Source organism: Carcharodon carcharias, chromosome 15 (genome assembly GCF_017639515.1).
Source record: "Carcharodon carcharias isolate sCarCar2 chromosome 15, sCarCar2.pri, whole genome shotgun sequence".
Taxonomy (NCBI): domain Eukaryota; kingdom Metazoa; phylum Chordata; class Chondrichthyes; order Lamniformes; family Lamnidae; genus Carcharodon; species Carcharodon carcharias.
The window spans coordinates 32,388,346-32,411,398 of NC_054481.1; the positions used below are offsets into that span (position 1 = coordinate 32,388,346).

Consider the following 23,053-nt stretch of genomic DNA (forward strand, 5'->3'; position numbering starts at 1 on the left):
CCTCCCTCCCATCCCTCCCCTCTTTCCCTCCCTCCCCTCCCATCTTTCCCTCCCTCTCCTCCCCTCTTTCCCTCACTCCCCTCCCCTTACTCCACTCCCTCCTCTCTTTTCCTTCCTCCCCTGCCCTCCCATCCCCCTTTTCCTTCCTCCCCTCCCTCCCCTGCCTCCACTCTTTCCCTTCCTCCTCTCCCACCCCTCTTTTCATTCCTCCCCTCCCTCCCCTCTTTTCCACCCTCCCCTCCCCTCCCTCCTGTCCCTCCCCTCTTTCCCTTTCTCCCCTCCCTCCCATCCCTCCCCTCTTTCCCTTCCTCTCCTCCCTACCCTTTTTCCTTCCTCCCCTCCCTCCTGTCCCTCACCTCTTTCATTCCCCTCCACTGTTTCCCTTCTCCCCTCCCTCCCATCCCTCCCCTCTTTCCCTCCCCTCTACTCTTTCCCTTCCTCCCCTCACTCCCCTCTTTCCCCTCCCTCCCCTCCCTCCCCTCTTTCCCTCCCGCCCCTCCCTCCCCTCCCGTCTTTCCCTCCCTCCCCTCCCCTCTTTACCTCACTCCCCTCCCCTTACTCCACTCCCTCCTCTCTTTTCCTTCCTCCCCTCCCCTCCCATCCCCCTTTTCCTTCCTCCCCTCCCTCCCATCCCTCCCCTCTTTCCCTCCCCTCCACTCTTTCCCTTCCTCCTCTCACTCCCCTATTTCCCCTCCCTCCCCTCCCTCCCCTCCCGTTTTTCCCTCCCTCCCCTCCCCTCTTTCCCTCACTCCCCTCCCCTTACTCCACTCCCTCCTCTCTTTTCCTTCCTCCCCTCCCCTCCCATCCCCCTTTTACTTCCTCCCCTCCCTCCCATCCCTCCCCTCTTTCCCTCCCTCCCCTCCCCTCTTTCCCTCACTCCCCTCCCCTTTTTCCACTCCCTCCTCTCTTTTCCTTCTTCTCCTGCCCTCCCGTCCCCCTTTTCCTTCATCCCCTCCCTCCCCTCCCTCCACTCTTTCCCTTCCTCCTCTCCCTCCCCTCTTTTCCTTCCTCCCCTCCCTCCACTCTTTTCCACCATCCCCTCCCCTCCCTCCCATACCTCCCCTTTTTCCCTTCCTCCCCTCCTTCCTGTCCCTCACCTCTTTCCCTCCCCTCCACTCTTTCCCTGCTCCCCGCCCTCCCCTCCCTCCCCTCCCACCCCTCCCCTCTTTCCCCCTCCCCTCTTTCCCTCACTCCCCTCATCTTCCTCCCCTCCCTCCCCTCATTCCCTTCCTCCCCTCCCTCCCGTCCATCCCCTCTTCCGCTCCCTCCGCTCTTTCCCTCCCTCCCCTCCCTCCCCTCTTTCCCTCCCTCCCCTCCCTCCCCTCTTTCCCTCCCTCCCTTCCCTCCCTTAATCCCCCCTCCCTCCACTCTCCTCTGTCCCTCCCTCCCCTCCCTCTCCTCCCCTCTTTCCCACCCTCCCCTCTTTCCCTCCCTTATTTCTCTCCCCTCCCTCCCCTCTTTCCCTCCCCTTCCTCCCCTCATTCCCTCCCTCCCCTCCCTCCCCTCTTTCCCTCCCTCCCCTCCCTCCCCTCTTTCACTCCCTCCCCTCTTTCCCTCCCTCCCCTCCCTCCCACCTTTCCCTCCCTCCCCTCCCTTCTCTCTTTCCCTCCCCCTCCCTCCCCTCATTCCCTCCCTCCCCTCCCACCCTTCTTTCCCTCCCTCCCCTCTTTCCCTCCCTCCCATCTTTCTCTCCCGCCCCTCCCTCCCTCCCCTCCCTCCCCTCTTTCCCTCCCTCCCATCTTTCTCTCCCTCCCCTCCCTCCCTCCCTCCCCTCCCTCCCCTCTTTCCCTCCCCTCCCACCCCTCTTTCCCTCCCTCCCGTCTTTCCCTCCACTCTTTTCCGCCCTTCCCTTTACCTCCCTCCCCTCCCACCCCTTTCCTTCCCTCCCCTCCACTCCCCTCTTTCCCTCCTGCCCCTACCTCCACTCTTTCCCTCCCTCCCCTCCCTGCCCTCTTTCCCCCCTCCCTCTCTGCCCTCTTTCCCTCCCTCCCCTCTTTCCCTTCCACCCCTCCCTCACCTCTTTCCCTCCTCTCTTTCCCTCCCTCCCCTCTTTCCCTCCCCTCCCCTCTTTCCCTCACTTCCCTCCCCTCTTTCCCCCTTCCCTATTTCCCTTCCTACCCTCTCCTCTTTTCATTCCTCCCCTCCCCTCCATCCCTTCTTTTCCTTCCTCGTTTCCCTCTCCTCCCCCAACTCTTTCCCTTCCTCCCCTCCCTCCCTTCTATTCCTTCCTCCCCTCCTTCTCTCCCTCTTTCCCTCCCTCCCCTCCTTCTCTCCCTCTTTCCCTCCCTCCCCTCCCTCCCCTCTTTCCCTACCTCCCCTCCCGCCCCTCCCTCCCCTCTTTCCCTCCCTCCTCTTCTTCCCTACCCTCTTTCCCTCCCTCCCCTCCCTCCCCTCTTTCCCTCACTCCCCTTCTTCCCTACCCTCTTTCCCTCACTCCCCTCCCTCCCCTCTTTCCCTCCCCTTCCTCCCCTCTTTCCCTCCCTCCCCTCGCTCCCCTCTTTCCCTCCCTCCCCTCCCTCCCATCTTTCACTCCCTCCCATCTTTCCCTCCCTCCGCTTTCCCTTCCTCCCCTCCCTCACACCTTTCCCTCCTCCTCCCTCCACTCATTCCCTCCCTCCTCTCCCCTCTTTCCCTCCCCTCTTTCCCTCCCCTCTTCCCTCCCTCCCTTCTTTCCATCCCCCTCCCTCCCCTCTTTCCCTCCCTCCCCTCTTTCACTCCACTCTTTTCCTCCCTCCCCTTTCCCTCCCTCCCCTCCCTCCCCCTTTCCCTCCCTCTTTCCCTCCCTGCCCTCCACTCCCCTCTTTCCCTCCCTCCCTTCTTTCCATCCCCTCCCTCCCCTCGTTTCCTCCCTCTCATCTTTCTCTCCCTCCCCTGCCTCCCTCCCCTCATTCCCTCCCTCCCCTCTTTCCCTCCCTCCCCTCTTTCCCTCCCTCCCCTCTTTCCCTCCACTCTTTTCCTCCCTCCCCTTTCCCTCCCTCCCCTCCCTCCCCCTTTCCCTCCCTCTTTCCCTCCCTCCCCTTCACTCCCCTCTTTTGCTCCCTCCCTACCCTCTTTCCCTCCCTCCCCTCCCTCCCCTCCCTGCCCTCTTTCCCCCTCCCTCTCTACCCTCTTTCACTCCCTCCCCTCTTTCCCTTCCTCCCCAGCCCTCCCCTCTTTCCCTTCCACCCCTCCCTCCCCTCTTTCCCTCCTCTCTTTCCCTCCCTCCCCTCTTTCCCTCCCTTCACTCCCCTTTCCCCTTCCCTCTTTCCCTTCCTACCCTCTCCTCTTTACCTTCCTCCTTTCCCTCCCCTCCCCCACTCTTTCCCTTCCTCCTCTCCCTCCCCTCTTTCCCTTCCTCCCCTCCTTCCCCTCTTTCCCTCCCTCCCCTCCCTCAGCTCCCCTTTTTCCCTCCCTCCCCTCCCATTTCCCTCCCTCCCCTTCAGTCCCTCCCTCTCCTCCCCTCTTTCCCTCCCTCCCCTATTTCTCCCCTCCCCTCTTTCCCTCCCTGCCCCTCTCCTCTCCCCTTTTCCCTCCCGCCCCTCCCACCCCTCTTTCCCTCCGTCTTTCACTGCCTCCCCTCCCTCCCCTCTTTCCCTTCCTCCCCTCCCTTTCCGTCTTTCCCTCCCTCCCCTCCCTCCCCTGTTTCCCTCCCTCCCCTCTTTCCCTCCCACCCCTCTTTCCCTCCCACCCCTCCCTGCCCTCTTTCCCTCCCTTCCCTCCCTAGCCTCTTTCCCTCCCTCATTTCCCTGTGCTCTTTCCCTCCCTCCCCTCTTTCCCTTCCACCCCTCCCTCCCCTCCCCACATCTTTCCCTTCCACCACTCCCTCCCCTCCCCACCTCTTTCCCACCTCTCTTTCCCTCCCTCCCCTCTTTCCCTCCCCTTCCTCCCCTCCCTCCCCTCTTTCCCTTCCACCCCTCCCTCCCCTCCCCACCTCTTCCCTCCTCTCTTTCCCTCCCTCCCCTCTTTCCCTCCCCTCTTTCCCTCTTCCCTCTTTCCCTTCCTCCCCTCTCTCCCCTCTTTTCCTTCCTCCCTTCCCTCCCGTCCCCCACTCTTTCCCTTCCTCCCCTCCCTCCCCTCTTTCCCTTCCTTGCCTCCATCCCCTCATTCCCTTCCTCCCCTCCCTCCCCTCTTTATCTCCCTCCCCTCTTTCCCTCCCACCCCACCCTCCCCCTTTCCCTCCCTCCCCTCCCCTCTTTTCCTTCCTCCCCTCCCTCCCCTCTTTCCCTTCCTTGCCTCCATCCCCTCATTCCCTTCCTCCCCTCCCTCCCCTCTTTATCTCCCTCCCCTCTTTCCCTCCCACCCCACCCTCCCCCTTTCCCTCCCTCCCCTCCCCTCTTTTCCTTCCCCCTCCCCTCCCTCCTCTCTTTTCCTTCCCTTCCCTCCCCTCACCCTGCTCTTTCCCTCCCTCCCGTGCCTCCCCTCTTACCCTTCCTCCCCTCCCTCCCATCCCTCCCCACTTTCTCTTCCACCCCTCCCTCCCCTCTTTCCCTTCCTCCCCTCCCTCCTGTCCCTCCCCTCTTTTCCTCTCCTCCAGTCTTTCCCTACCTCCCCTCCCTCCCCTCTTCCACTTACTCCCCTCTTTCCCTCCATCCCCTTTCCCTTCCTCCCCCCTCCCCTCCCTCCCCTCTTTCCCTCCCTCCCCTCCCCTCTTTCCCTCCTCCCCTCCCCCTTTTCCCTCCTTCCCCTCCCTCCCTCCCCTCTTTCCCTCACTCCGCTCCCCTTTCTTCCCTCCATCCCCTCTTTTCCTTCCTCCCCTCTGTCCCCTTTTTCCCTTCCTCCCCTCCCTCCCCTCTTTCCCCTCCCTCCATCCCCTCCTTCCCCTCTTCCCCTCCCTACCCTCCCTCCCCTCTTTCCCTCCCTCCCCTCCCTCCCCTCATCTCTTTCCCTCCCTCCACTCCCCTTCCTCCCTCCCTCCCCTCTTTTCCTTCCTCCTCTCCCTCCCTTCTTTTCCTTCCTCCCCTCCCTCCCCTCTTTCCCTCCCTCCCCTCTTTCCCTCCCTTCTTTCCCTCCCTCCCCTCTTTCCCTCCCTTCTTTCCCTCCCTCCCCTCTTTCCCTCCCACCCTTCACTCCCCTCTTTCCCTCCCTCCCCTCCCTCCCCTCTTTCCCTCCCTCCCCTCCCTCCCCTCTTTCCCTCCCACCCTTCCCTCCCTCTTTCCCTCCCTCCCATCCCTCTCCTCATTCCCTCCCTCCTCTCTTCCCCTCCCATCCCTCCCTCCCCTCTTTCCCTCCCCTCGGCTCTTTCCCTCCCCTCCCTCCCCTCCCCTCTTTCCCTCCCTCCCCTCTTTCCCGCGCCTCTTTCCCTCCCTCCCCTCTTTCCCTCCCTCCACTCTTTCCCTCCCTCCCCTCCCTCCCTCCCCTCGTTCCCTCCCTCCCCTCTTTCCCTCCCCTCTTTCCCTCCCCTCTTTCCCTCCCTCCCCTCCCTCCCCTCCCCTCTTTCCCTCCCTCCCCTCCCTCTCTTCCCCTCTTTCTCTCCCTCCCCTCCCTCCCCTCACTCCCCTCTTTCCTCCCTCCCTCCCTCCCCTCCCCTCTTTCCCTCCCTCCCCTCCCTCCCCCTCCCCTCTTTCCCTCCCTCCCCTCCCTCCCCTTCCCCTCTTTCCCTCCCTCCCCTCCCTCCCCCTCCCCTCTTTCCCTCCCTCCCCTCCCTCCCCTCCCCTCTTTCCCTCTCTCCGCTCCTTCCCTCCCTCCCCTCCTTCCCCCTCCCCTCTTTCCCTCCCTCCCCTCCCTCCACCTCCCCTCTTTCCCTCCATCCCCTCACTCCCCTCCCTCCCATCTTTCCCTCCCCTCCCCTCTTTCACTCACTACCCTCCCCTTCTTCCACACCCTCCGCTCTTTTCCTTCCTCCCCTCCCCTCCCATCCCCCTTTTCCTTCCTCCCCTCCCTCCAATCTTTCCCTTCCTCCCATCCCTCCCCTCTTTCCTTTCCTCCCCTCCCTCCCATCCCTCCCCTCTTTCCCTCCCTCCCCTCCCTCCCCTTTCCCTCCCTCCCATCTTTCCCTCCCCTCCCCTCTTTCACTCACTACCCTCCCCTTCTTCCACTCCCTCCTCTCTTTTCCTTCCTCCCCTCCCTCCCCTCCCTCCACTCTTTCCCTTCCTCCCATCCCTCCCCTCTTTCCTTTCCTCCCCTTCCTCCCATCCCTCCCCTCTTTCCCTCCCTCCCCTCCCTCCCCTTTCCCTCCCTCCCCTCTTTCCCTCCCTCCCATTTTTACCTCACTCCCCTCATCTTCCTCCCCTCCCTCCCCTCATTCCCTTCCTCCCCTCCCTCCCGTCCCTCCCCTCTTCCGCTCCCTCTGCTCTTTCCCTCCCTCCTCTCCCTCCCCTCTTTCCCTCCCTCCCATCCCTTCCCTCTTTCCCACCCTTCCCTCCCCTCTTTCCCTCCCTCCCCTCTTTCCCTCCCTTCTTTCTCTCCCCTCCCTCCCCTCTTTCCCTCCCTCCCCTCTTTCCCTCCCTTCCTTCCCTCCCTCCCCTCTTTCCCTCCCTCCACTCTTTCCCTCCCTCCCCCCCTCTTTCCTTCCCTCCCCTCCCTCCCCTCCCTCCCCTCTTTCCCTCCCTCCCCTCTTTCCCTCCCCTCCCTCCCTCCCCTCTTTCCCTCCCCTCACTCCCCTCTTTCCCTCCCCTCCCTCCCCTCTTTCCCTTCCCTCCCTCCCCCTTCGCTCCCCTCTTTCCCTCCCTCCCCTCTTTCCCTCACCTCTTTCCCTCCCTCCCCTCTTTCCCTCCCTCCACTCTTTCCCTCCCTCCACTCTTTCTCTCCCTCCCCTCTTTCCCTCCTCCCCTCCCTCCCCTTTCCCTCCCCTCCCTTCCCTCTTTCCCTACACTCACTCCACTCTTTCCATCCCTCTCTTCTTTCCCTCCCTCCCCTCCATCACTCCCCTCTTTCCCTCCCTCCCCTCTTTCCCTCCCCTCTTTCCCTCCCCTTTCCCTCCCTCCCTTCCCTCCCCTCTTTCCCTCCCTCCCCTCCCTCCCCCTCCCCCCCCTCCCTCCCCCTCCCCTCTTTCCCTCCCTCCCCTCCCTCCCCCTCCCCTCTTTCCCTCCCTCCCCTCCCTCCCCCTCCCCTCTTTCCCTCCCTCTGCACCTTCCCTCCCTCCCCTCCTTCCCTCCCTCCCCTCTTTTCCTCCCTCCCCTCTTTAACTCCCTCCCCTCCCTCCCTTCCCTCCCCTCTTTCCATCCCTCCTCGTCTCCCCTCCCCTCTTTCCCGCCCTCCCCTCCCTCCCATCTTTCCCTCCCCTCCCCTCTTTCACTCACTACCCTCCCCTTCTTCCACACCCTCCGCTCTTTTCCTTCCTCCCCTCCCCTCCCATCCCCCTTTTCCTTCCTCCCCTCCCTCCAATCTTTCCCTTCCTCCCATCCCTCCCCTCTTTCCTTTCCTCCCCTCCCTCCCATCCCTCCCCTCTTTCCCTCCCTCCCCTCCCTCCCCTTTCCCTCCCTCCCATCTTTCCCTCCCCTCCCCTCTTTCACTCACTACCCTCCCCTTCTTCCACTCCCTCCTCTCTTTTCCTTCCTCCCCTCCCCTCCCATCCCCCTTTTCCTTCCTCCCCTCTCTCCCCTCCCTCCACTGTTTCCCTTCCTCCCATCCCTCCACTCTCATTTCCTCCCCTCCCTCCCATCCCTCCCCTCTTTCCCTCCCCTCTTCCCTCCCTCCCTTCTTTCCATCCGCTTCCTCCCCTCTTTTCCTCCCTCTCATCTTTCTCTCCCTCCCCTGCCTCCCTCCCCTCATTCCCTCCCTCCCCTCCCTCCCCTCTTTCCCTCCCTCCCCTCTTTCCCTCCACTCTTTTCCTCCCTCCCCTTTCCCTCCCTCCCTCCCTCCCCCTTTCCCTCCCTCCCCTCCACTCCCCTCTTTCCCTCCCTCCCTCCCCTCTTTCCCTCCTGCCCCTCCCTCCCCTCTTTCCCTCCCTCCCCCCCTCCCCTCCCTCTCTGCCCTCTTTCACTCCCACTGCTCTTTCCCTTCCTCCCCTCCATCCCCTCTTTCCCTTCCACCCCTCCCTCCCCTCTTTCCCTCCCTCCCCTCCCTCCCCTCCCTGCCCTCTTTCCCCCTCCCTCTCTGCCCTCTTTCACTCCCTCCCCTCTTTCCCTCCCTTCCCTCCCCTTTCCCCTTCCCTCTTTCCCTTCCTGCCCTCTCCTCTTTTCCTTCCTCCCCTCCCCTCCATCCCCTCTTTTCCTTCCTCCCTTCCCTCCCCTCCCCCCACTCTTTCCCTTCCTCCCCTCCCTCCCCTCTTTCCCTTCCTCCCCTCCCTCCCCTCTTTCCCTCCCTCCCCTCCCTCATCTCCCCTTTTTCCCTCCCTCCCCTCCCTCCCCTCTTTTCCTCATTCCCCTCCCCTCTTTCCCTCCCTGCCCTCCCATTTCCCTCCCTCCCCTCCACTCCCTCCCTCTCCTCACCTCTTTCCCTCCCTCCCCTCTTTCTCCCTCTCCCCTCTTTCCCTCCCTGCCCCCCTCACCTCCCCTCTTTCCCTCCCTCCCCTCCCTCCTCTCCCCTTTTCCCTCCCGCCCCTCCCACCCCTCTTTCCCTCTGTCTTTCACACCCTCCCCTCCCTCCCTTCCTCCCCTCTTTCCCTCCTCTCTTTCCCTCCCTCCCCTCTTTCCCTCCCTTCCCTCCCCTTTCCCCTTCCCTCTTTCCCTTCCTACCCTCTCCTCTTTTCTTTCCTCCCCTCCCCTCCATCCCCTCTTTTCCTTCCTCCTCTCCCTCCCCTCTTTCCCTTCCTCCCCTCCCTCCCCTTTTTCCCTCCCTCCCCTCCCATTTCCCTCCCTCCCCTCCACTCCCTCCCTCTCCTCCCCTCTTTCCCTCCCTCCCCTCTTTCTCCCCCTCCCCTCTTTCCCTCCCTGCCCCCTCACCTCCCCTCTTTCCCTCCCTCCCCTCCCTCCTCTCCCCTTTTCCTTCCCGCCACTCCCACCCCTCTTTCCCTCCGTCTTTCACTCCCTCCCCTCCCTCCCCTCCCTCCCCTCTTTCCCTTCCTCCCCTCCCTTTCCATCTTTCCCTCCCTCCCTTCCCTCCCCTCTTTCCCTCACTCCCCTCTTTCCCTCCCACCCCTCCCTGCCCTCTTTCCCTCCCTTCCCTCCCGAGCCTCTTTCCCTCCCTCACGTCCCTGTGCTCTTTCCCTCCCTCCCCTCTTTCCCTTCCACCCCTCCCTCCCCTCCCCACCTCTTTCCCTTCCACCCCTCCATCCCCTCCCCACCTCTTTCCCTCCTCTCTTTCCCTCCCCTCCCCTCTTTCCCTCCCCTTTCCCTCCCCTCCCTCCCCTCTTTCCCTTCCACCCCTCCCTCCCCTCCCCACCTCTTTCCCTCCACTCTTTTACTCCCTCCCCTTTCCCTCCCTCCCTCCCTCCCCCTTTCCCTCCCTCTTTCCCTCCCTCCCCTCCACTCCCCTCTTTCCCTCCCTCCCTCCCCTCTTTCCCTCCTGCCCCTCCTTCCCCTCTTTCCCTCCCTCCCCTCTTTCCCTTCCACCCCTCCCTCCCCTCCCCACCTCTTTCCCTTCCACCCCTCCATCCCCTCCCCACCTCTTTCCCTCCTCTCTTTCCCTCCCTCCCCTCTTTCCCTCCCCTTCCTCCCCTCCCTCCCCTCTTTCCCTTCCACCCCTCCCTCCCCTCCCCACCTCTTTCCCTCCACTCTTTTACTCCCTCCCCTTTCCCTCCCTCCCCTCCCACCCCCTTTCCATCCCTCTTTCGCTCCCTCCCCTCCACTCCCCTCTTTTCCCTCCCTCCCTTCCCTCTTTCCCTCCTGCCCCTCCTTCCCCTCTTTCCCTCCCTCCCCTCCCTCCCCTCCCTGTCCTCTTTCCCCCCCTCCCTCTCTGCCCTCTTTCACTCCCTCTGCTCTTTCCCTTCCTCCCCTCCCTCCCCTCTTTCCCTTCCACCCCTCCTCCCCTCTTTCCCTCCTCTCTTTCCCTCCCTCCCCTCTTTCCCTCCCTTCCCTCCCCTTTCCCCTTCCCTCTTTCCCTTCCTACCCTCTCCCCTTTTCCTTCCTCCCCTCCCCTCCATCCCCTCTTTTCCTTCCTCCTCTCCCTCCCCTCTTTCCCTTCCTCCCCTCCCTCCCCTCTTTCCCTCCCTCCCCTCCCTCATCTCCCATTTTTCCCTCCCTCCCCTCCCTCCCCTCTTTCCCTTCTTCCCCTCCCTCCCCTCTTTCCCTTCCTCCCCTCCCTTTCCATCTTTCCCTCCCTCCCTTCCCTCCCCTCTTTCCCTCACATCCCCTCTTTCCCTCCCACCCCTCCCTGCCCTCTTTCCCTCCCTTCCCTCCCGAGCCTCTTTCCCTCCCTCACGTCCCTGTGCTCTTTCCCTCCCTCCCCTCTTTCCCTTCCACCCCTCCCTCCCCTCCCCACCTCTTTCCCTTCCACCCCTCCATCCCCTCCCCACCTCTTTCCCTCCTCTCTTTCCCTCCCTCCCCTCTTTCCCTCCCCTTCCTCCCCTCCCTCCCCTCTTTCCCTTCCACCCCTCCCTCCCTCCACTCTTTTACTCCCTCCCCTTTCCCTCCCTCCCTCCCTCCCCCTTTCCCTCCCTCTTTCCCTCCCTCCCCTCCACTCCCCTCTTTCCCTCCCTCCCTTCCCTCTTTCCCTCCTGCCCCTCACTCCCCTCTTTCCCTCCCTCCCCTCTTTCCCTTCCACCCCTCCCTCCCCTCCCCACCTCTTTCCCTTCCACCCCTCCATCCCCTCCCCACCTCTTTCCCTCCTCTCTTTCCCTCCCTCCCCTCTTTCCCTCCCCTTCCTCCCCTCCCTCCCCTCTTTCCCTTCCACCCCTCCCTCCCCTCCCCACCTCTTTCCCTCCACTCTTTTACTCCCTCCCCTTTCCCTCCCTCCCTCCCTCCCCCTTTCCCTCCCTCTTTCCCTCCCTCCCCTCCACTCCCCTCTTTCCCTCCCTCCCTCCCCTCTTTCCCTCCTGCCCCTCTTTCCCCTCTTTCCCTCCCTCCCCTCCCTCCCCTCCCTGTCCTCTTTCCCCCCTCCCTCTCTGCCCTCTTTCACTCCCTCTGCTCTTTCCCTTCCTCCCCTCCCTCCCCTCTTTCCCTTCCACCCCTCCCTCCCCTCTTTCCCTCCTCTCTTTCCCTCCCTCCCCTCTTTCCCTCCCTTCCCTCCCCTTTCCCCTTCCCTCTTTCCCTTCCTACCCTCTCCCCTTTTCCTTCCTCCCCTCCCCTCCATCCCCTCTTTTCCTTCCTCCCCTCCCTCCCCTCTTTCCCTTCCTCCCCGCCCTCCCCTCTTTCCCTCCCTCCCCTCCCTCATCTCCCATTTTTCCCTCCCTCCCCTCCCTCCCCTCTTTCCCTTCTTCCCCTCCCTCCCCTCTTTCCCTCCTTTCCCTCCCCTTTCCCCTTCCCTCTTTCCCTTCCTACCCTCTCCTCTTTTCCTTCCTCCCCTCCCCTCCATCCCCTCTTTTCCTTCCTCCTTTCCCTCCCCTCCCCCACTCTTTCCCTTCCTCCTCTCCCTCCCCTCTTTCCCTTCCTCCCCTCCCTCCCCTCTTTCCCTCCCTCCCCTCCCTCATCTCCCATTTTTCCCTCCCTCCCCTCCCTCCCCTTTTCCTCATTCCCCTCCCCTCTTTCCCTCCCTCCCCTCCCATTTCCCTCCCTTCCCTCCACTCCCTCCCTCTCCTCCCCTCTTTCCCTCCCTCCCCTCCACTCCCTCCCTCTCCTCCCCTCTTTCCCTCCCTCCCCTCTTTCTCCCCCACCCCTCTTTCCGCCCTGCCCCCCTCACCTCCCCTCTTTCCCTCCCTCCCCTCCCTCCTCTCCCCTTTCCCCTCCCGCCCCTCCCACCCCTCTTTCCCTCCATCTTTCACTCCCTCCCCTCCCTCCCCTCTTTCCCTTCTTCCCCTCCCTCCCCTCTTTCCCTCCCTTCCCTCCCCTTTCCCCTTCCCTCTTTCCCTTCCTACCCTCTCCTCTTTTCCTTCCTCCCCTCCCCTCCATCCCCTCTTTTCCTTCCTCCTATCCCTCCCCTCCCCCACTCTTTCCCTTCCTCCTCTCCCTCCCCTCTTTCCCTTCCTCCCCTCCCTCCCCTCTTTCCCTCCCTCCCCTCCCTCATCTCCCATTTTTCCCTCCCTCCCCTCCCTCCCCTTTTCCTCATTCCCCTCCCCTCTTTCCCTCCCTCTCCTCCCATTTCCCTCCCTTCCCTCCACTCCCTCCCTCTCCTCCCCTCTTTCCCTCCCTCCCCTCCACTCCCTCCCTCTCCTCCCCTCTTTCCCTCCCTCCCCTCTTTCTCCCCCTCCCCTCTTTCCGCCCTGCCCCCCTCACCTCCCCTCTTTCCCTCCCTCCCCTCCCTCCTCTCCCCTTTCCCCTCCCGCCCCTCCCACCCCTCTTTCCCTCCGTCTTTCACTCCCTCCCCTCCCTCCCCTCTTTCCCTCCCTCCCCTCTTTCCCCTCTTTCCCTCCCTTCCCTCCCCTTTCCCCTTCCCTCTTTCCCTTCCTACCCTCTCCTCTTTTCCTTCCTCCCCTCCCCTCCATCCCCTCTTTTCCTTCCTCCTTTCCCTCGCCTCCCCCACTCTTTCCCTTCCTCCCCTCCCTCCCCTCTTTCCCTTCCTCCCCTCCCTCCCCTCTTTCCCTCCCTCCCCTCCCTCATCTCCCATTTTTCCCTCCCTCCCCTCCCTCCCCTTTTCCTCATTCCCCTCCCCTCTTTCCCTCCCTCTCCTCCCATTTCCCTCCCTTCCCTCCACTCCCTCCCTCTCCTCCCCTCTTTCCCTCCCTCCCCTCCACTCCCTCCCTCTCCTCCCCTCTTTCCCTCCCTCCCCTCTTTCTCCCCCTCCCCTCTTTCCGCCCTGCCCCCCTCACCTCCCCTCTTTCCCTCCCTCCCCTCCCTCCTCTCCCCTTTCCCCTCCCGCCCCTCCCACCCCTCTTTCCCTCCATCTTTCACTCCCTCCCCTCCCTCCCCTCTTTCCCTCCCTCCCCTCTTTCCCTCCCACCCCTCCCTAGCCTCTTTCCCTCCCTCATGTCCCTGTGCTCTTTCCCTCCCTCACCTCTTTCCCTTCCACCCCTCCCTCCCCTCCCCACCTCTTTCCCTTCCACCCCTCCCTCCCCTCCCCAACTCTTTCCCTCCTCTCTTTCCCTCCCTCCCCTCTTTCCCCCCCTTCCTCCCCTCCCTCCCCTCTTTCCCTTACACCCCTCCCCACCTCTTTCCCTTCCTCCCCTCCCTCCCCTCTTTCCCTTCCTCGCCTCCATCCCCTCGTTCCCTTCCTCCCCTCTCTCCCCTCTTTATCTCCCTCCCCTCTTTCCCTCCCACACTGCCCTCCCCTCTTTCCCTGCCTCCCCTCCCCTCTTTTCCTTCCCCCTCCCCTCCCTCCTCTCTTTTCCTTCCCTTCCGTCACCCCGCTCTTTCCCTCCCTCCCGTGCCTCCCCTCTTACCCTTCCTCCCCTCCCTCCCATCCCTCCCCTCTTTCTCTTCCTCCCCTCCCTCCCCTCTTTCCCTTCCTCCCCTCCCTATTGTCCCTCCCCTCTTTCCCTCTCCTCCAGTCTTTCCCTACCTCCCCTCCCTCCCTTCTTCCACTCACTCCCCTCTTTCCCTCCATCCCCTTTCCCTTCCTCCCCCTCCCCTCCCTCCCCTCTTTCCCTCCCTCCCCTCCCCTCTTTCCCTCCCTCCCCTCCCCCTTTTCCCTCCTTCCCCTCCCTCGCTCCCCTCTTTCCCTCACTCCGCTCCCCTTCCTTCCCTCCCTCCCCTCTTTTCCTTCCTCCCCTCCGTCCCCTTTTTTCCCTTCCTCCTCTCCCTCCCCTCATTCCCTTCCTCCTCTCCCTCCTGTCCCTACCCTCTTTCCCTCCCTCCCCTCCCTCCCCTCTTTCCCCTCTTTACCCTCCCTCCCCTCCCTCCCCTCCCTCCCCTCTTTCCCCTCTTTACCCTCCCTACCCTCCCTCCCCTCCCTCCCGTCTTTCCCCTCCCTCCCCTCCTCTCTTTCCCTCCCTCCCCTCCCCTTCCTCCCCTCTTTTCCTTCCTCCTCTCCCTCCCCTCTTTTCCTTCCTCCCCTCCATCCCCTCCCTCCCCTCTTTCCCTCCCTCCCCTCTTTCCCTCCCCTCTTTCCCTCCCTCCCCACTTTCCCTCCCTCCCCTCTTTCCCTCCCTCCCCACTTTCCCTCCCTCCCCTTTTCCTCATTCCCCTCCCCTCTTTCCCTCCCTCCCCTCCCATTTCCCTCCCTTCCCTCCACTCCCTCCCTCTCCTCCCCTCTTTCCCTCCCTCCCCTCCACTCCCTCCCTCTCCTCCCCTCTTTCCCTCCCTCCCCTCTTTCTCCCCCTCCCCTCTTTCCGCCCTGCCCCCCTCACCTCCCCTCTTTCCCTCCCTCCCCTCCCTCCTCTCCCCTTTCCCCTCCCGCCCCTCCCACCCCTCTTTCCCTCCGTCTTTCACTCCCTCCCCTCCCTCCCCTCCCTCCCCTCTTTCCCTCCCTCCCCTCTTTCCCTCCCACCCCTCCCTGCCCTCTTTCCCTCCCTTCCCTCCCTAGCCTCTTTCCCTCCCTCATGTCCCTGTGCTCTTTCCCTCCCTCACCTCTTTCCCTTCCACCCCTCCCTCCCCTCCCCACCTCTTTCCCTTCCACCCCTCCCTCCCCTCCCCAACTCTTTCCCTCCTCTCTTTCCCTCCCTCCCCTCTTTTCCCCCCTTCCTCCCCTCCCTCCCCTCTTTCCCTTACACCCCTCCCCACCTCTTTCCCTTCCTCCCCTCCCTCCCCTCTTTCCCTTCCTCGCCTCCATCCCCTCGTTCCCTTCCTCCCCTCTCTCCCCTCTTTATCTTCCTCCCCTCTTTCCCTCCCACACTGCCCTCCCCTCTTTCCCTGCCTCCCCTCCCCTCTTTTCCTTCCCCCTCCCCTCCCTCCTCTCTTTTCCTTCCCTTCCCTCACCCCGCTCTTTCCCTCCCTCCCGTGCCTCCCCTCTTACCCTTCCTCCCCTCCCTCCCATCCCTCCCCTCTTTCTCTTCCTCCCCTCCCTCCCCTCTTTCCCTTCCTCCCCTCCCTCCTGTCCCTCCCCTCTTTCCCTCTCCTCCAGTCTTTCCCTACCTCCCCTCCCTCCCTTCTTCCACTCACTCCCCTCTTTCCCTCCATCCCCTTTCCCTTCCTCCCCCCTCTCCTCCCTCCCCTCTTTCCCTCCCTCCCTCCCCTCCCCTCTTTCCCTCCCTCCCCTCCCCCTTTTCCCTCCTTCCCCTCCATCGCTCCCCTCTTTCCCTCACTCCGCTCCCCTTCCTTCCCTCCCTCCCCTCTTTTCCTTCCTCCCCTCCGTCCCCTTTTTTCCCTTCCTCCTCTCCCTCCTGTCCCTACCCTCTTTCCCTCCCTCCCCTCCCTCCCCTCTTTCCCCTCTTTACCCTCCCTCCCCTCTTTCCCCTCCCTCCCCTCCTCTCTTTCTCTCCCTCCCCTCCCCTTCCTCCCCTCTTTTCCTTCCTCCTCTCCCTCCCCTCTTTTCCTTCCTCCCCTCCATCCCCTCCCTCCCCTCTTTCCCTCCCTCCCCTCTTTCCCTCCCCTCTTTCCCTCCCTCCCCACTTTCCCTCCCTCCCCTCCCCTCTTTCCCTCCCTCCCCTCCCTCCCCTCTTTCCCTCCCTCCCCTCTTTCCCTCCCTCCCCTCTTTCCCTCCCTCCCTTCTTTCGCTCCCTCCTTTCGCTCCCTCCCCTCTTTCTCTCCCTCCCCTCCCACCCCTCTTTCCCTCCCTCCCCTCCCTCCCCTCTTTCCCTCCCCTCCCTCCCTCCCCCTTTCCCTCCACTCCCTCCCTCTTTCCCTCCCCTCCCTCCCCTCTCCCTCCCCTCTCCCTCCCCTCCCCTCTTTCCCTCCCTCCCCTCTTTCCCTTGCCTCTTTCCCTCCCTCCCCTCTTTCCCTCCCTCCACTCTTTCCCACCCTCCCCTCCCTCCCCTCTTTCCCCCCTCCCCTCCCTCCCCCACCCCTCTTTCCCTTCCCCACCCCTCCCTCCCCCACCCCTCTTTCCCTCCCTCCCCTCTTTCCCTCCCCTCTTTCCCTCCCCTTCCCTCCTCCCTCCTCCCCTCTTTCCCTCCCTCCCTCCCTCCCTCTTCCCTCCCTCTCCCTCCCTCTTTCCCTCCCTCCCCCTCCCCCTCCCCTCTTTCCCTCCCTCCCCTCCCTCCCCACCCCTCTTTCCCTCCCTCCCCTCCTTCCCTCCCTCCCCTCCGTCCACCTCCCCTCTTTCCCTCCCTCCCTTCACTCCCCTCCCTCCCCCTCCCCTCTTTCCCTCCCTCCCCTCACTCCCCTCCCCTCTTTCCCTCCCTCCCCTCCCTCCCCACCCCTCTTTCCCTCCCTCACCTCCTTCCCTCCCTCCCCTCCCTCCACTCCCCTCTTTCCCTCCCTCCCTTCACTCCCCTCCCTCCCCCTCCCCTCTTTCCCTCCCTCCCCTCACTCCCCTCCCTCCCCTCCCCTCTTTCCCTCCCTCCCCTCCCTCCCCTCTTTCCCTCACTCCCCTCCCTCCCCCTCCCCTATTTCCCTCCCTCCCCTCCCTCCCCTCTTTCCCTCCCTCCCCTCCCTCCCCTCTTTCCCTCCCCTCTTTCCCCTCTTTCCCTCCCTCCCCTCCCACCCTCCCCTCTTTCCCTCCCTCCCCTCTTTCCCTCCCTCCCCTCCCTCCCCTCTTTCCCACACTCCCCTCCACTTCCTCTGCTCCCTCCCCTCTTTTCCTTCCTCCCCTCCCCTCCCTCCCCTCTTTTCCTTCCTCCTTTCCCTCCCTTCCCCCCACTCTTTCCCTCCCACCCCTCCCATCACTCCCCTCCCCTTCCTCCCCTCCCTCCCCTCTTACCCTTCATCCCCTTCCTCCCCTCCCTCCCATCCCTCCCCTCTTTCTCTTCCTCCCCTCCCTCCCCTCTTTCCATTCCTCCCCTCCCTCCTGTCCCTCCCCTCTTTACCCTCCCCTCCACTATTTCCCTCCCTCACCTCCCTCCTTTCTTTCCTTCCCTCCCCTCTTTCCCTTCCTCCCCCTCCCCTCCCCTTTCCCTCCCTCCCCTGCCCTCTTTCCCTCCCTCCCCTGCCCTCTTTCCCTCCCTCCCCTCCCTCCCCTCTTTTGCTCCCTCCCCTCCCCTTTCCCTCCCTCCCCTCCACTCCCTCCCTCCCCTCTTTTTCTCCCTCCCCTTCCTTCTTTCCCTCCCTCCCCTCCCTCCCCTCCCCTATTTCCCTCCCTCCCCTCTTTCCATCCCTCCACTCTTTCCATCCCTCCACTCTTTCCCTGCCTCCCCTCTTTCCCAACCTCCCCTCCCTCCCTCCCCTCTTTCCCTCCACTCCCACCCCTCTTTCCCTCCCTCCCCTCTTTCCATCCCTCCCCTCCCTCCCCTCTTTCCCTCCCTCCCCTCCCTCCCCTCTTTCCCTCCCTCCCCTCCCTCCCCTCATTCTTTCCCTCCCCTCCCTCCCGTTTTTTCCTCCCTCCCCTCTTTCCCTCCCTCCTCTCCCTCCCCTCATTCTCTCCCTCTCCTCTTCCCCTCCCTCCCTCCCCTCTTTCCATCCCTCCCCTCCTTCCCTCCCTCCCCTTTCCCTCCCTCCCCTCCCTCCCCTCTTTCCCCTCCCTCCCTTCTTCCCCTCCCTCCCCTCCCTCCCCTCCCTCCCCTCTTTCTCTCCCTCTCCTCCCACCCCTCTTTCCCTCCCACCCCTCTTTCCCTCCCCTCCCTCCCCTCTTTCCCTCCCTCCCCTCCCTCTCCTCTTTCCCTCCCTCCCCTCTTTGCCTCTCTCCCCTCCCTCCCCTCCCTCCCCTCCCTCCACCTTTCCCTCCCTCCCCTCTTTCCCTCCCTCCCCTCTTTCCCTCCCTCCCCTCCCTCCCTCCCCTCCCTCCCCTCTTTCCCTCCCTCCCCTCTTTCCCCTCTTTCCCTCCCTCCCCTCTTCCCCTCTTTCCCTCCCTCCCTTCTTTCCCTCTTTCCCTCCCTCCCTTCTTTCCCTCCCTCCTGTCTTTCCCTCCCTCCCCTCCCTCCCCTCTTTCCCTCCCACCCCTCCCTCCCCTCTTTCCCTCCCTCCCCTCCCTCCCCTCTTTCCCTCCCTCCCCTCCCTCCCCTCTTTCCCTCCCTCCCCTCCTTCCCTCTTTCCCTCCCTCCCCTCTTTGCCTCTCTCCCTCCCTCCCCTCTTTACCCCTCTTTCCCTCCCTGCCCTCTTTCCATCCCTCCCCTCCCTCCCCACCTTCCCTCCCTCTTTTGCTCCCTCCCCTCACTCCCCTCATTCCCTCCCTCCCCTCCCTCCCCTCTTTCCCTCCTTCCTGTCTTTCCCTCCCTCCCCTCCCTCCCCTCCCTCCCCTCCCTCCCCTGTTTCCATCCCTCCCCTCTTTCCCTCCCTCCCCTCCCTCCCCTCTTTCCCTCCCTCCCCTCCCTCCCCTCTTTCTCTCCCTCCCCTCCCTCCCCTCTTTCCCTCCCTCCCCTCCCTCCCCTCTTTCCCTCCCTCCCCTCCCTCCCCTCCCCCTCCCTCCCCTCCCTCCCCTCCCCCTCCCTCTCCCTCCCCTCCCCTTTCCCTCCCTCTCCCTCCCTCCCCCTCCCCCCTCTTTCCCTCCCTCCCCCTCCCTCCCTCTCCCCTCCCCTCTTTCCCTCCCTCCCTCCCTCCCCCTCCCCTCTTTCCCTCCCTCCCTCCCTCCCCCTCCCCTCTTTCCCTCCCTCCCTCCCTCCCCCTCCCCTCTTTCCCTCCCTCCCTCCCTCCCCCTCCCCTCTTTCCCTCCCTCCCCCCTCCCTCTTTCCCTCCCTCCCCCTTTTTCCCTCCCTCCCCTTCCCTCTTTCCCTCCCCTCTTTCCCTCCCTCCCCTCCCCCTCCCCTCTTTCCCTCCCCTCCCCCTCCCCCTCCCCCCTTTCCCTCCCTCCCCCTCCCCCATTCCCTCCCTCCCCTTCCCCTCTTTCCCTCCCTCCCCTTCCCCTCTTTCCCTCCCCTCTTTCCCTCCCTCCCCTCCCCCTCCCCTCTTTCCCTCCCCTCCCCCCTCCCCCTCCCCTCTTTCCCTCCCTCCCCTCCCCCTCCCCTCTCTCTCCCTCCCCCCTTTCCCTCCCTCCCCCTCCCCCATTCCCTCCCTCCCCTCCCCCTCCCCCCTTTCCCTCCCCCTCCCCCCTTTCCCTCCCTTCCCCCTCCCCTCTTTCCCTCCCTCCCCTCCCCCCTCCCCTCTTTCCCTCCCTCCCCTCCCTCCTCTCCCACCCTTCTTTCCCTCACTCCCCTCCCCTCCCTCCCCTCCCCTTTTTCCCTCCCTCCCCTTCCTCCCCTCTTTCCCTCCTTCCTGTCCACTCTTTCCCTCCCTCCCCTCTTTCTCCCCTCCCCTCTTTCCCTCCCTCCCCTCTTTCCCTCTTTCTCCCCCTCCCCTCTTTCCCTCCCTCCCCTCTTTCCCTCCCTCCCCTCTTTCACTTCCTCCCCTCCCTTCCTTCCCTCCCCTATTTCCATCCCTCCTCTTCTCCCCTCCCCTCTTGACTCCCTCCCCTCCCTACCCTCTTTCCCTCCCTCCCCTCTTTCCCTCCCTCCCCTCTTTCCCTCCCTCCCCTCTTTCCCTCCCCTCCCTCTTTCCCTCCCCTCCCTCTTTCCCTCCCCTCCCTCTTTCCCTCCCCTCCTATCCTTTCCTTCCCCCAACGGGATCAGTGTTTTTCGGGAGTTTGTGCTGACATATCACTCGTTGTGCTGCGGTGTGTGTCTCTATCTTTATCGATTCTGTGTCTCGTGTATAGATCCCCGGGTAATTAACCGGTGCCGTTTGCTGTGGGATCCTGTTGATGCCGGGCTCTGAAGGCGGTGGCATTGTCGGGCGATGGTTGGACAGTGGGGAGCTGAGTGATTGATGCTGGTAAATGGGCTGTGACAGCCCTGGCGTCTTCACTGACTCGACAGCCTTTTTGAATGGAAGGCGATGGCGGGGAGCCCTTTGTTCCTGCCGGGTGATTTCCAAACCGCCGACGGGCTATTTTTCTGGTACAGTTCGGCAAGATAATAGCTAATTCAGATCTCAAAGGGCGAAAAATTATTCCCGGCCACGGAAATAAGCGAGGGCCAGGCGATAGAATGACATCATGGTTTGAGACACACAGTCGGATTTAAAGTGGATATAGCACATTATCCAATTGGCTAATATTTGTTCTGAACGTCTCGAGATTGACATCGCGTCTCAATACGCGGCACTAAAACGACAGTTTGTCTCCGGACCTGAGTACACGGTCGCAAATAGATTTCAGGCCACGCTTTTAATCCGAGCACCTTTTCAAACGTGAAGAAACGATGTGACCGCCTGATTTGGAATGGAAAACATCAAAGCGAATGGACGGGGCGAGGCTAGAGAGAGACGCGTGTTCAGAGAGAGTCGCCGGACACAATGACACTGGAACCCAGTTGGTTGTTACATCCCGCAACCCAAACACACAGCCTTTTCTGCAATGTTTCATTCCGTCAAAACTCTCCGAAGCAAGCGAACGAATTTGCACAAGCTGCAGTATAAGTAACGACACAAAAATAGACATATTAAAATAGACTGACAGTAATAATTACCAAAGAAATAGAAAACTTATAGGGTCACGTGCGCTAAACGCTAAAGGATGAAAAATAAGCATTAAATAGGGAATAATTTTGTGTCATGTGTTTGCACCGAAAGAATGATGTCGCTGAATTAACTGCGGTTGGTTGACAATTTAGCGGATGAGGCTAATTACAGTGAGATGAAGGCTGCTAAAACTGCAATGAAATAAACTGGTTTGTATATTTTTTTAATACTGCTCTCGGAGTGAGCTGGAAAGGCTGTGCTGCTCCTTCCCCCAGTGGAGAAGCTGGAAACCAAGTCCAGTAGCAGCGGGTATAAATCCATCATACTACTCTCTCCTAGATGGTGCTGAGCTTCTCAAGTACCCATCAAGTGGATAACTGAAGTAAACTCAAATGATATGGAATCATTTTAATAAGCAAACTTATTAGAGGTAATTGCCCAAGAAATTGGGAATGAGGTTGGCCAAGTAGATCAAGTGTCAATGGGGGAACATTTAGGGGACAGTGATCACTGTGTCATAAGGTTTAGGTTGAATGAAAAGGACAAGGAGCAATCCAGAGTAAGAATAATTAATTGCATGGGGAAGAGCAAACTTCAATACTGAGAACCAATCTGGTCCAGATAAATTGGAATCAGACATTCTTCGGCAAATTGGAACAGAACAACGGGCTACCTTTAAAGAGGAGATAGATCGTCTACTGTCAGGTTGCATTTCCATGAGGGTGAAAGATAGGGTAAACAAATTCAGAGCAGCCTGGATAACGAAAGATAAGACAAAGCAGAAAAAGGGTGCATAAGGTGGATAATACAATTGAGAATCAGGCTGAATATAGAAGTTTAAGAGAGAAAATGAAAAAAAATAAGAAAAACAAAGAGGGTATGAGAAGAGACTGGCAGCTACCATAAAAGGTAATCCAGAAATCTTCTATAAACATATAAATAGTAAAAAGATTGTAAAAGGAGGACTGGGACCTATTGTGAACCTAAAAGGATATTTATGCAGGGAAGCAAGGAGCATTGCTAGAGTACTAAACGCTTCTGTATTTACCAAGGAAGAAAATGCTACCCCAGTCATGGTGAAATAGAAGGCAGTTGAGACACTTGAAGGGTTAAAAAATGATAGAGGAGGTATTGGATATCCTTGCTTTACTTGATAATTCACCTGGACCAGATGAGATGCATCTGAGGATACTGAGAAAAGTAAGTGTAGAAATTGTAGAGACACCAATCATAACCTTCCAATCCTTGGATACAGGGGAGGTGCCAGAGGACTGGAGAATTGCAAATGTCCTAAACTTTGATGTTTAGGGCACAATTTCAAAATTTGTGGATGACACAAGACTCTGAAGTATTGTAAACTTCAAGGAGGATTGTGTTGAACTTCAAAAGGGTATCAATAGGTTTGTGGAAAGGGCAGGCAAATGCAGATGAAAATTAATGTGGTGAAATGTGAACTGATACACTTCGGTAGGAAGAACAGGGAGAGGCAATATAAAGTAAAGGGTACAATTCTAAAGTGGGTGCAGGAGTAGAGGGCCCTGAGGTTAAACCTCTTTTGAGGAACCCATTACCAAATAAATACCTCATTTGAAAGGGGTACTACCACCCCACTGTAACAAAATCATTTAAAGGAAACTTATCAATTTAAAATAACATTTCCAGTGCTGATGATGCACTCTAGTCCCCTCACACCCATTGGTCAGGAAAGGCCTCAAGCATACCAGTGGTTACCATGTGTTCTCCCTCCAGGGACTCTCAGGAGCAGACACTGCCATGGAAGAGAGTCAGGTCAAACAAGTCCCTCAACTTCCCACTGCCTTTACCTTTAATGGTCACCTTGGCGAGGCCAAGAGCAACCCAATGAGCAAATCCTCTGAACTGTCCACCTTACTCAGTGCTGCCATCCAGTGGTGGAGGTCCCCAGTGGGGAGCCCTGTATGGGGGTGTCCTTCCACTTTCCATTGAGCACCTGGGGTGGAGGGTGTTGCATGCAGCAATCCAATACAATCGTTGGATGTGTTGGTTCACAGACTCCCAAGATGCTTGCATTTTTTGGAGCCTTGTGGAGTCCGTGGACCACGCATATGTAGTTTGTTATAGGCTACACCCCATTTTTAGTTACTTGAAAAAGCTATTACTGTTTTGTTTGCATTCAGTCCGCCGACACCTTCCATGCTTGTGGGTACTGCGGGGACTGGGGTGTTTTATTGGCCCCCTTAATCACATTTTGATTTAATGTTGTTAAGTTTCCTTTAAATTTTGTCTTTTGCTTTTGCAGTTTCCCCTCTTAATTTGTTCCCTGACTTGTTAATTTAGTTTGGACCCAAAAGAGTCCCTCAGGGCTGGAATGCCAAAGATCAGAAGCATGTTGCTGAAGTGCAACTAGAAATTGAGGAGTAGCCACTTTACATAATGGAAGAGGGGTTTCAGCCTCGCATTCTAGATCAATCTAAAACATGGACTCCTCCAGGCTGCAGAATTGCAGATGGCCTGGGAGTCCGTAAATCGACATAACCATCTATTGCACCGGACTGCTGCATTCAACACCTTCCATGCCAAATCCCCAATGGACAAAGGGAGAATTCCCAAATAGAGAGCCCTCCACCATGGGCCCCTGCATCTTCTGAGTAGTTGGACAGAATATAACGGTGTGTCTGGACAACCTGGGAGTATATGTATACAAACCATTGAAGGTGGTAGGGCAGTTTGAAAGCATGGTTAAGGAAGCATACAGGATCCTGGGCTTTATACATAAGGGCACA

At 61.0% G+C, this 23,053-nt stretch overlaps 1 protein-coding gene across 1 annotated transcript in view; it reads right to left on the minus strand.

Moving 5' to 3' along the window:
• The window catches only part of LOC121288357 (ankyrin repeat and fibronectin type-III domain-containing protein 1-like), a 179,755-nt gene extending 160,196 nt beyond the window's left edge, over positions 1-19,559 (minus strand). Inside the window, exon 1 of the mRNA XM_041206911.1 lies at positions 19,506-19,559. Coding sequence (XP_041062845.1) covers positions 19,506-19,559 — 54 coding nt within the window. The remainder of the gene's footprint in view (positions 1-19,505) is intronic.
• Between the last annotated feature and the right edge of the window lie 3,494 nt (positions 19,560-23,053).